A 13,371-nucleotide genomic window follows, 5' to 3' on the forward strand; every position below is an offset into this window, starting at 1 on the left:
TTAAGCAGAATCCCACTTGCAACGTAACAATAGATCTTCGGCTAGTGCTGCATCAAACTGTACAATGGACATATGTGGTCCAAATAGCATCATGATAGCACTGAGTCAGCTGCTTTTGGAGCCTGCAGATGATCCCTGCATATGTCCCCTTCTCAAGATGGCTTACCACAGACTGTGCCAAAAACAGCTGCCAATGCAACTTGCACCCCCTAGAGGAATATCAGATTCTGTCACACTGAAGGAAACATAATTCACATCTAACAATAATATGACTCATTGGAAGTAATTTTTATTTTCACTGCTTTGGTAACAAACCAATGCAAATAAAAATGGATTTTTTTCTGTAATGGATTGAAATGTCCATACCGACAGTTTACTGTTTATGTAGTGAGGTGAACAGGACCCCAAATGCAGCAAAACAAAGTAATATCTTGAAAACAGTATCACCAATAAAATACTGTAGATGCTGAAAACCTGAATTAAAAACAGAAAATGCTGGACATTGGAGGCCAGGCAGTGTCTAGAGAGAGAGAGAGGGAAAAAACCAGCCTTAACACCTTAGGTTAATAAACTTTTATTAGAACTGGTTAATTAAAGATTACTGACCTAGCCGAGATCTAGTGTTCTCTGCAAGAACTAATGTCTTCAGTGGTAACTAACCACATCCTTCACCCCCACGGACTGTTATAACAGTGATGAGAAAGTGTGGACCAACCACTTGTGGCTGAGATAGAGTGCTATTACCGGTCTTTCTTCCGTGCAAATCTAGGGACTTTCTAGTAGGCAATGAAGGATTAATTATGAATAAGTCTCAGCAGAAGAGGTTAATGACTTTGATAACAGGATGCAGTTTATTACATACCAGTAAACTATATACAGGTTACATGAACTTCTAAACATTTTAACTACTAATAACAAAAGGTAGGTGAAACGAGTGTCTCTCCACAAGCAGATCAGACTCAAACCTCTGTCTGCCTCAACTGCCCAAGCTGTTTGACATCCATCCACTGGCTGCATGTTATGTCGGAATGGGCAGAACGTCAGCTTAACTGAAGTTAACCCTTTCATGTGCATTATTTTATACAACACCTACCAGTGAGAAAGCCCATCTGATTAAACTGCATTAGTCACTTAAGTAAAAAAATAAGTTGCTGGGTCAAAATCCTGGATTTCCCTCCCTAAGGGCATTATGTTTCTACCTACCAGTTCATGGATCGCAGTAGTTCAAAAAGGCAGCTCACCAACACTTTCTCAAGGACAACTAGGGATAGACAATGAATACTGGCCACCAGCCACATCCACAGAGAGAGAGAAAGAAAGAGAGAGAGAGAGAGAGAGAGAGAGAGAGAGAGACAACAAAAAAAAATCAGCAAGCTTGTCAGCCTATCAATATCCTTGCCAATGGATCCACCCCAACAGAAGCAGTTGCCAATCAGAGGCTAGTAACCATTGGGAGCTTCAGAATGTTGCCAGAGGCTCAGGATGCACAGTTATAAAGAGCTGCATTGTTGTGTAGGAAACTACAGGCAACAAGGGCTAGGGTTTATGGGAAAAGGGGTTTCAGTGACAAGGATGGGGGTAGCGTTATAGTTTTTAGTGGCAACCTCAATGTCTCCTATTGATGCCCCAGCTTGGAGCAGTGTGAGCCCAATGCAACAGGCAGACTATCTTGGTTTCTCAGTTGGTCTTTCTCAGGTAATTGGGCCGTGGCAGGTTGGGAATCTTAAGTGGTCATTAATTGACCTCAATTTGACGATGAGATGGGAAAGTGGGACATGAACCTTCCTGCTCAGAACCGGACTGCGGAAAAGGGGACAAGTATCTCACCAGTGCCAACTGACTATTTACACTTCCCATCACCTGTATGAAAGGAAATCCTACCTATTAATTCGGTTTATAGTTACAGACGCTACCTAATGTGCTCAGTATTTCACAAGATGTAGTGCACATTTTCGCCAAGCATGGATTTTAAATCGTACTTAAATGCAACATATAATATATAAAAAAAGAACTTGAGGAAATGTTAGAAATCCTGAAATATGGCATATCAATAATTATTTGAATAGTTGTATGAAGTATTCGTAAATATTCTTCCCTCCATTACTTAAGTGAGCTGTCATACTAATGAAATGTAACACAAATTTCCCAGGTAGCTGAGATTCTATTTGAAGGTTGTGAAATACACAAGTCACTAAAGTAAGTAATTTATGATCAAAATTAATAGCTCAGTTTTTGTTCAGTGTACAAGTACCATTTATTGTTGTAGTTCAGAATTATATAAAATACTGAACTAAAGGAATATGTTTTCTTTTCATAAGTGTCCAAACAGTTTGTAGTAAGAGCACCTAAACTCATTCGACAGTCACATGAAGAGTAAGGTATTCCTAAATCTCTGTCTTTATGCACGGTTGTCCAAATAAACAAAGTTGAATTCATTGTGAATTTTCTTCCTCCGCAAATGTTACCAAGGCAGCATTTCGGTTAGCTTGGGAACCCTCTTTGTAGAGAACTTTCGCGATCACACCAGACTTTGGCGCTTTTATTGTATGCTGAAAAATAAATACACACACAGCTTTTACCTTTTCCCAAATTAATATGATAAAAATGTCTGAGAAAGGCAATTCACCTCATCTGAGTTTATCTATCAGTCAGACCCTGTACTCCGCATTGTTCCAACTACATAATAAAATAAACCAACAAAAAACAAAAATAAAAAAACAATTCCAAAACATTTGCCTCCACTATTGTATTTGGAAATCCATTATCGTGAATAAATGCCATTTTGAAATTAGCCCCAAATTCACTGTACAGGTCATCTTGCTATACCACATGTTTCATTAACACAAATTCACTGTAATGTGATTGACGAATTGATGTCACTTTTTAAAGCACAAACTTTAAAAATGTGTGTTGGCTGTAGCATGATTAAATCACCAACACTTCAAGTGCTATTTCTAAAATGCTATTTTTCTATAACACAGGGTTGTACAAGAACGCAATCATCGCGTTATTGAAGAACTACCTGTCTTAGTTTAAATTGCCTTTACAATCTGATGTAAAGTAGTATGTTTACTGTTTCCAAATTGTTTACTATCTTGTAGATTTTTGTAAGATTCTATCTCAGCCAAATACTTTCTAAATAACAAAAGTTCAAATATCTCCCATATTTCCTAGTGATTAGTCTCAAGTTCTTCTCCAAAATCCTTCAAGCACTTGCATTTCTTTATTTGTGTCTAGGTGATAAGAAATGGACAAAACAGTGAAGTTGCGATCTGACTAATATCTTTGCATTTGTTGAGAATAACTTCATCTGATTTATAGTCTAATGTTTTCATTTCATAATTTAGCATTCAGGTGTACTTGCCTTAATTGCTACTGTGCAGTGGTTAGAAATGTTAATTGTCAAGTATTATTGGAGCTGTTGATTGATCTCAATTTAATCCTGGTCTTTCGTGATCCCATAAACATGTGTATTATTTAATTTCTTCCTACATGCAGGAATTTTCAATTGTCCATATCATTTACCATACCACAAGAAACTGAAAGTATTTAACTGTTCACATATTGTAAATCATTTTCCTCCAAAAGCTAATTAATAATTCAGTCAGCAATATGCATCAGAAAGAGGAATTGTTGTTGTTCAAACATAGCATTGCACACTAAAAAAGTTCGTGCATGTTAGCTAGCATATTACAAATTTTGATTTTGTCTTGCTTCTGTTAATTTATTTTTAAGAAAATAATGCTTAAACAAAAACTGTTGCTGACCTTACTGTGGAGAATTTTTCTAAACCCAGAGGTGTGACATGTTTGGATGCAGTCAATAATCCTACCATGTTTCAGTGAGCTTATGATTAAACTATGTGCATGTTGATTTGGCTCTCTTACAAATGCATGCTCACTAACATCTCTCAGTATTTCTCATATGTCACTGACATTCATGCTCTAAACAAAAATAAATCAATTTCCACAAATGTAAAGGTAGGAAATTGCCAATTTTTTTTTTCAATAAGGGATACATTTCTTTATCGGCATTCTTTCAAGAAAGACCTAATAATAAGTGAAAATTTTCTTAAGTAGCAGTCTTTTCTGAGTGGTAGTATTTTTGGAACTGATTCAGAAGGTTATGGGTTCAAGCTCCACTCAGAGACTTAAGCATCTAAACTAGGCTGCTACTTCAGTGAAATGATGAGACAACACTGCATACAATTGGAGGTATCTTATTTGAGATTAGACGTTAAACTAAAGGCCCATTTGCCCTATCAGGTTGACATAAATTAACTTGTGGTGCTGTATGAAGAGGAGTGCGTGAGGGAGTTCTCCTGGGTAGTGTTTATCCCTCAGTGAATATCATTAAAACAATTTTCTTTTGTGCTTTTAGGAGATGTGGAGTAGCTACCTAGAACAGCACTTTCTGCCTATTTCAAATTACCCTTTAGAAGATGGTGGTGAGCTGCCTTCCTGAACTGCAATAGTCCAGATGCGTGGGAGGTCCACTCACAATTCTGTCACAAAGGGATTCCAGGATGAGACCCAGTAAAATTGAAATAATGGGAATATACTTTAAAGTCAAAATGGATTTTGGCTTGGAGGGGTACTTCGAGGTAGAGGTGTATTTATGCATCTAGTACCTTTTCTCTTTCTGATACATATTGCTGACTGGATTATTAATTAGCTTTTGGAGGAAAATTATTTACAATATGTGAACATTTACAGTTAAATATTTTCAGTTTCTTGTGGTATGGTAAATGATATGGACAATTGAAAATTCCTGCATGTAGGAAGAAATTAAATAATACACATCCTTCCAGATAGTACAGCTTGTAGGATTAGAAGGTTTATCTAGGCAGAAAACAAGATTCTGCATGAGATCGTGCTCCTATGTTTATACAAGGAGGATTTCATCAATATTGAACATAGTTTCAATGAATTATATCACGGAGATCATAAGACTTAGGAGCAGAAGGAAGCCATTTAGCCTACTCTGCAATTCAATTAGATAATGACTGATCCGATAATTCCCAACTTCACTTTCCTGCCTTTTCACCAGAACCCTAAATTCCAAAACTGCTCATTAAAAATTTGTCAATTTCAGCCTTGAATGCACTTAACTACCCAGCCTCAACTGCCCACTGCAATAAAGAATTCCACATATTTACTACTTTCAGAGAAGGGCACCCTCCTCATCTCTTAAATGGATAAGTCCTTATCCTGAGATTTTGCCCTCTGGTCCTTGACTTTTGCATAAGGGTTAACAACTTTTCTGCTTCTACCTTGTCAAGTCCCTTAAAAATCTTGTATGTTACAATAAGGCCACCTCTCATTCTTTTAAACTCCAATAAGGAGAGGTCCAACTAATTAAACCTCTCCACCTAATACTGACTCTCCGTTCCCAGGATCAGCCAAGTGACTACTCTCTGGACTGGCTTCAATGCCAGTACACCTTTCTTTAGATAAGGGGCCAAAAACTGTTCACAGTATTCCAGCTGTGGTCTAAGTAATGCCTTGTATAGATTTTGCAAGACATTACTATTTCATACTTGATCCCCTTTAAAATATACTAGCTTTTCAAGATTTATGAACAAGAATTCCAAAATTCCTATAATTTATAGTTTTCAGTGGTTTTTCCTCCAGTTAAATACTCAGCTCCTCTATTTTTCTTGCCAAAGTGCATAATCTCACATTTTCTCACATTATATTCCATTTGCCGAGTTTTGCCTACTAGCTCAACTTGTCTATATCCCTCTGCAGACTCTGTGTCACCCTCATCACTTGCCTTCCCACATGTTTTTGTGTCGTCTGCAAACCTGGCTATAGTATACTCACTTTTCTCATCCAAGTCATTAAAATATATTATAAATAAGTATGGCCCAGCACTGATCCCTGCATCTCTTCACTTACAGGTTACCATCTTAAAAATGACCCCTTATCCCAACTCTGTCTTCTACTAGTTAGCAAATCCTCTTTTGGTGCTAATATACTACCTCCATGTAACCCACGTATGGTAATCTATCAATCACCTTCTGAAAAATCCAAATACATTACATTCAATGGTTTCCCTTTATCCTGCTTGTTGGCTCTTGAAATCAATCTAATTTGTTAGGCATAATTTCCACTTTGTGAAGTCATGTTGACTCTGCTTGATTATATTATGTACTTCTACATGATTTGCTCTTACATCCTTTATAATAGACTTTAACATTTTCCCAATAACATGCTAAGATATCTAGCCTGTGGTTATCAATTTTTTTTAATCGTCTTCCCTTTTGTAAATAAGGAGCTACATTAGAAGTTTTCCAATTCTCTATGACTTTTCTAGAATCTAAGGACTCTTAGAAGATTACTACCAGAGGATCCACCATCCCTCCAGCTACTACTTTTAATATCCTCACAGGCAGTCCATCAAGTCCAGGGAACTTATTCTGTCATTAGTTCAAACAGTTTCCCTAGCCCTGTTGCTCTAATTATGGCTTTTGTATCAATTTCTCATTTCCTTTTGTCCCTTGACTATTTAGTACATTTGGAATGCTAGTAGTGTTTTCTACTATGAAGACTGACGAAAGGTATTTATTCAACTACTCTGCCATTTGTTGGTTCCCCATTATTCCTCCAGCCTCATTTTCTAAGGGACTGAGGTTAACTTTGGTGAACCTCTTCACTTTTACATAGTTGAAGCAGCTCTTATTATCCATTTTGACATTATTTGCAGCTTCCCTTAAAAATTATTTTCCCCCTTCTTTTTGCTTTTTATAGTTTTCCCATTTCAAGGCTTACCACTAATCATTGCCACATGGTATGTTTTTCTTTCGACTTGATGCTATCCTTAACATCCTGGTTAACCATGTTTGACTTATCTTCTTCCCAGAACTCTTCTTCTTCACGTAAAGTATCTTTACTATGAGCCATAAACTGTTTTCCTAATCATCTGGCATTATTCTTCAATTTTCTTTGCTATTAAACTCTTTCCCAGTCCTCTCCAGCCAGTTTTGTTCTCATTCCATTATAGTTCCTCTTTTTTAAGTTTTTTTTTGTAGATATTTTTATTGAAATTTAACATTTTTTGCAAATTTACAAAAATAAACAAAATTCTCAAATACAAACATTGATGTACAATTAAATCATATATACAATAGTCATAATTTAACAAAGAAAAGAGAAAGAAAGAAAACAAAGAGAAAAAAAAGAAACGAAAAAAGAAAGAAAAAAAAAACTCAACTTTCTACTAATCTAACCTATAACTAACCAGAGTGTATACCTAAGTCTCTTACATGCTCGGAATGTATAAACATCAAATATAATAAAACCCGTATTCGCGCAGGATTCCTCTCCCAAGGGGCCCCGGAGCAGCCCGGTCTGAAATCTTCACTAAATAAAAGCCCTTGTTAGGATAGCCGAAATATCTGCATTTATATAATTCAAAAAGGGCTGCCATATTTTATAAAATAATTCAGTCTTTCGGTGCACCATATTTGTGAGGAAGTCAAGGGGGATATATTCCATAATTAATCTGTGCCAATTTGAAAGTCCAGGGGGGCCCTCAGCCACCCAGTTCACCAAAATATTTTTCCTTGCACAGAAAGAGAGAATAGAAAATAGTCTCTTCCCATGCATATCCAGAGATGAGAGGTTCGAAAAGCCCAAAAGGAGAGATACAGGGTCCACCCTAATTTCCGTTCCTAAAATTTCTGTCAGGGTATTTGCCACTTTAGTCCAGTATCTGCGGATTTTCTGACAAGTCCACAGACAATGTGCAAGAGTACCCACCTCTATTTTGCATTTGGGACACATTGGAGATGCTCCTGCCTTAAATTTTGCCAGTCGAGCCGGAGCTATATGGGCCCTATGAAGTATCTTTAGTTGGATAGCCTGAGTTCTGTTACAGATAGCAATTCTTCTAGCATTTTCCCAAATGTCATTCCACATATCCTCAGAGATTTCTAGCCCCAAGTCCTGCTCCCATGTTTTAAGCAGGTCATCCATGTCTCCTGAGACTCCATCATGTAGCAAATGGTATATAGTACTAACGGAGGATGCCCCCGCTGGTCGTAAGACATTACGTTCTCTGTCTGATTTATAAAGACTATCTATTAATGTAGTCTTCCTCTGTATATAATCTCGAACTTGGAAGTATCGAAAGAGATCCCCATTAGGTATTCCGAATTTCAGACGCAGCTGCTCAAAGGACATCAGGATCCCATCTTTAAATAGGTCCCCTAAGCATGAGATGCCCCTGGATCTCCAGAGTTTAAAGGTGGCATCTGTAATCCCCGGTTGGAATCCCCATGCGCCTACTATTGGTGCATGGGGGGATGTTTTATGTGAGTTACCCTCATTTTGCCGCATTATATTCCAGGCCTTAATTGTGTTTAATATTATGGGATTTTTACAGTGGTCTGTAATGATTTTCCTCTTATCTGAAAATAAAAGGTTAATAAGTGGGTATTTTACTTGGAAGGCTTCGATATCCAGCCAAATTGATTGTGGATCAGATGAAACCCAATCAGCTATGTAACTTAGTAGGGAGCTTAACTGATATTTCCTAAAGTCTGGGAAGTCCAGTCCTCCCCTTGCCTGTGGAAGCTGTAGCTTCTTCAGCTTAATAAGGGGCCGTCTATGGTTCCAAATAAAGGAGCCCAACCAGCCATATAATTTACGTAGGGCTAGCCTTGGCAGCATCAGCGGGAGCATTCTCATAGGATATAAGAGACGGGGCAGAACATTCATTTTAATTAATGCTATTCTCCCTAGCCAGGAAGTCGGAAGGTCTCTCCATCGCTGGAGGTCCTGCCTTATCCTTTCCATTAATTGTACAAAATTAGCCCTATACAGCTGATCAAATACTGGCGTGATAAAAATACCTAAATATAAGAAGCCCTCCAGGGACCAACGGAAGGGAAAAGGGGATCCGTCCATTAAGTGGGGTATCATAGCCAGACCACCCATTGGCATGGCTTCCGATTTTGAAAAATTAATTTTATAGCCTGAGAATGCACTAAATGTATTAATAACTTGAATTAGACGAGGCACTGACATTAAAGGATTACTGAGGAATAAGAGAACGTCATCTGCATAGAGGGTAATTTTGTGTTTACCTGTACCAATCCTCGGGGCCGTTATATTAGGATCAGTCCGGATGGCTTCTGCTAATGGTTCGATTATCAGTGTAAACAACAATGGTGAGAGAGGACATCCTTGACGGCAGCCCCTACCCACACTGAAGCCATCCGATCTTAACCCATTAGTAATAACAGCTGCTTTGGGGTCATTATACAATGTTGAAACCCATTTGGTAAACACCTGTCCAACGCCAAACCTTTCCAATGTGTAAAATAAATATGACCATTCAACCCTATCAAATGCCTTTTCCGCATCCAATGAAATTACTACTCCTGGTATCTTTCCCTGATGACAGGCTTGGATCATATTCAAGACCCTTCTGATATTATTGGATGATCTGCGGCCCTTAATAAATCCCATCTGGTCCTCCTTTATAATATATGGCAGTACCCTTTCTAGTCTTAGTGCTAACATTTTTGAGAGAATTTTAAAGTCTACATTTAGTAAGGATATTGGTCTGTAAGATGCACAATCTTCTGGGTCTTTTCCTTTTTTGAGGATAAGAGAAATATTTGCTTCTTTCAGCGTGGGCGGGAGACAGACCTGACTATGCGCAAAATTATACATATCCATAAGTGGGTCAACCAATATTCCTGTAAATTCTTTATAGAATTCAGCTTGAAAACCATCCGGGCCCGGTGCTTTTCCGCTCTGAAGTTGCCTAATTGCCTCAAGTATTTCTTGGACTGTTAAAGGGGTATTTAGGGCCGACACCTGTTCCGGAGTCAGGCCCGTGAAGGTCAAATTTTTAAAAAATGACTGCATCCTCCTAATCCTATCTTTACAATCCTGCGATCTATATAGTTCAGAATAAAATTCTTTAAAGGTCGCATTGATCTTTTTATGATCATGAGTTAGGGTACCTGTACTTTCCTTGATGGTCGGAATAGTTTGAGGGGCTTTCTTTTTCTTTGCAAGAAATGCTAAGTATCTACCCGGTTTGTCGCCATATTCATATAATCTTTGTTTCGCAAATAATATTTCCCTTTTAGCCGTTTGAGTAAGCGCGGTGTTTAAAGCTGTCCTAAGAGCTGTAATCCTCTGCAATTTTGTGATAGAAGGTCTATCAGCGTATGCTGTTTCGGCTGCTTTTAGGCGAGCTTCGAGCAGACGCTGTTGCTCTCCCTTCATTTTCCTCTGGGTCGCTGAATAGGAGATGATCAAACCTCGTGCATAAGCTTTGATGGTCTCCCACATCATTGACGGATTGCTAGCCGTACCAGTATTAATTTCTAAAAAAGTTTTAAGTTCTTGGGAGAAGTACTTTAAAAATTTGCTATCTTTTATCAGGAAGGGGTCCATACGCCAATGCCGAGCGGATGTCCCATTGTTCTTTACCTTCGTTTCCATGTATACAGCGGCATGGTCAGAGATTGCTATAGTACCTATTTTACAGGTTGCTATAGAATTTAGAAAAATCGATGGGGCAAAAAACATATCAATTCTTGTGTGACATTTATGTGGATTAGAGTAGAAAGAAAAATCTCTACCCTGTGGATGGAGACATCTCCATACATCTACCAATCCTAATTCTTTATTCAGGTCCGCCAGTTGTCTAGATCTGGGAGATACTCCAGCGGCACTCTTGGGAATCCTGTCTATTTCCGGATCCATAATACAATTAAAGTCTCCCCCTATAATTGTATGACGGGCACCAAAGGCCATCAGTTTTGAAAAAGCTTCCGTTATGAATTTAAAGGGGTGTGCCGGGGGGCAGTACACATTTAAGATCCCATATTCCTCTCCATTTATGAGGGCTTTAATCAAAATATATTGTCCAGATTCATCTTTTATCTGATTTAGAATTTTCAAAGGGAAGTTCTTCCGGACAAGGATAACGACTCCCCTGCTTTTTGAATTAAAAGAGGAAAAAAAGGCCTGATCAAATCCGCCCTGTCGTAATTTTAAGTGTTCTTCATCCGACAGGTGTGTCTCCTGTAGGAGAGCTATATCAACTCTCTCCTTCTTAAGATTTGATAATATTTTCTTCCTTTTAACTGGCGAATTACTCCCCCTGACATTCCAGGTGCACCACTTAACCGACTGTTCAGCCATAATCATCTGGACAGATCCGAGACCCCTCGGGAGGGGAAACCCTATCTAGAACATCCCGAGCATGGAGCATACAAGATTTACAAAAGTAAAGACTCTCTGATACACTCAAAACAATATAACAAAAAACTCTTTCTAAGTATAAAAGATATAAAACATTCCGAATTGGAGATTTTCTCCCTTGTTCCCAGGGAGCGTCACTTCCTCTCCCACAGTCCATCTTACCCTCTTCCAACCAGTGCCCCACCCTTGACCCAGGTGTTCCTCAATAAAATGAGGAGAATTCAAATATAATATAAAGCTAGAGTTAACAGTGAACACCCCACCCCCACCCACACCCACATCTAAATATATTTGGGAATATTAATACCATATATAACTATAAGATTACAATCTCAACATGTAATACTTAAATATAATACCACAAAATAACAGGGGAAAGAAAAACAACCCCGCTCCTAAAAACAGAAGTAAAATAGAATAAGGTAACCACCTCTCCCCATCAACATTAACCAAACGCCCCAACATATATATATACATACACACATAGGGGGAAAGATAAGAAAAGATGAAGGGATGTAAACCAAAATAATGGGAAAGGCAGACCAGCGTCCACAATCTCTTACAGTTTATTTAAGAGAGTCCAAGAATTCCTTAGCCTTCTCCGGTGATCCGAAGTTATATATGGATCCTTCGTGGCTAAGGCGTAGCGTCGCTGGATATCGTAAGGAGTACTGAATATTTAAGTCCCTTAAACGCTTCTTCGCCTCATCGAATGCCTTCCTCTTTCGGACCAAAGCTGGGGAGAAGTCCTGGAACAGCATGATCCTGGATCCTTTGTGGGTCATAGCTTGGGGATCTTTTCCCAGATTTCTTGAGGCTTCCAGGAACATCTGCCTCTCCCTATAGCTCTGCAGCTGGAACAGGACCGGGCGTGGGCGCTGGGTTGAGCCGGGCCCACGTACTGTGACCCGGTAGGCCCATTCTACCCTTACCTGGCCTGATCCATTATGCAGATTTAAAAGTTGTGGCAGCCAATGCTCTAAGAATGCTGTCAGCTGACCTCCCTCTTCCTGCTCGGGCAGGCCCAACAACCGAATATTTTTTCTACGACATCGATTTTCGAGGTCATCAATGTGGTTTTCTAGGTTCTGGACTCGATTCTCGAGAAAATGGATGTGGTCGGCTGCCGATTTTATCGTAGTCTCTGAGGCTGCGGCCTTCGACTCCACCTCTCTGACTCGGCACTCCAATTCCTGAATGTCTCTGCCCTGCTTCTGCAGCTCGGCTGATAGTGCTTCTCTGCTCTGCCGAGACTCATCGATAAAAGCATCAATCTTCGCCTCCCACCTGGCAAACATCTCCTCAAAGCTCATCTTCATTGGTAAATCTCCTGAAGTAGCTGAAGACACCTTTGTTGCAGCTGAAGAGGGAGAGGGTGGGGGAGGGGTCCCTGCTTTCTTAGAGCCGCCTGTTCCCTTCCCTTTACTCATTTTCCAGCTAGTATTAGACTATTTAAATGTACTAATAGGTAACTATTTAAGGTTAACAACTATTATAAATGGTTTAGTGAGTGTGGTGGTGGTGGATAGCCCACTTTGCCCAAGTTTTGGGTAGAGCACTGTGGACTCAGTCTTGCTGGGTCGCCGCCATCTTGGATCCCCCCTTTTTTAAGTTTAACATAGTTATTTCGACCATTGATCCTATGCTTCAAGGTAAATGCCATATTAAGATCATTGCTTTCTAGGCCAGAAAGATCAGATCTTTCACTCTGATGTAATTTATTAAACCTGATTAATTTCACATCACCAGATCTAAAACAGCCCGATTCCTTACTCGATTATACTATTCGAGGAAACTATTCTAAATACACACAATGAATCCTTCTTTGCAGCTACCTCTGCCCATCTGACTATTCCAATCTACATGAAGATTAAAATTACCCATGATTAATATTCTGTCTTTTTTTGATGCGCGCTCATCTCATAATTTGTTCTCTTCCCTATTTTTTAGTTACGATTATGGACCTATATACTACTCGCACCAGTGTCTTTTTCCCTTATTTCTTATCTCCACCCACATGGATTCTACAACTTCCAATCCAATATAACTTCTTGATGTCATAATTAAATCATCCCAATCTACCAATGCTACCCCACCACCCTTTCCATCTTTTCTTTCAAAAAATCATAAAACCACCTGA

At 39.0% G+C, this 13,371-nt stretch overlaps 1 protein-coding gene across 2 annotated transcripts in view; it reads right to left on the bottom strand.

Moving 5' to 3' along the window:
* Window positions 1-2,229: 2,229 nt before the first annotated feature.
* Window positions 2,230-13,371, bottom strand: part of mccc1 (methylcrotonyl-CoA carboxylase subunit) — an 88,541-nt gene continuing 77,399 nt past the window's right edge. Inside the window, exon 19 of one of the 2 annotated variants that reach the window (XM_060834747.1) lies at window positions 2,230-2,549. In XM_060834747.1, the coding sequence (XP_060690730.1) occupies window positions 2,433-2,549 (117 nt within the window). In that variant the 3' untranslated portion in view covers window positions 2,230-2,432. The remainder of the gene's footprint in view (window positions 2,550-13,371) is intronic. The other variant, XR_009645363.1, reaches the window with a different exon arrangement.

Source organism: Hemiscyllium ocellatum, chromosome 13, assembly GCF_020745735.1.
Source record: "Hemiscyllium ocellatum isolate sHemOce1 chromosome 13, sHemOce1.pat.X.cur, whole genome shotgun sequence".
Taxonomy (NCBI): Eukaryota; Metazoa; Chordata; class Chondrichthyes; order Orectolobiformes; family Hemiscylliidae; genus Hemiscyllium; species Hemiscyllium ocellatum.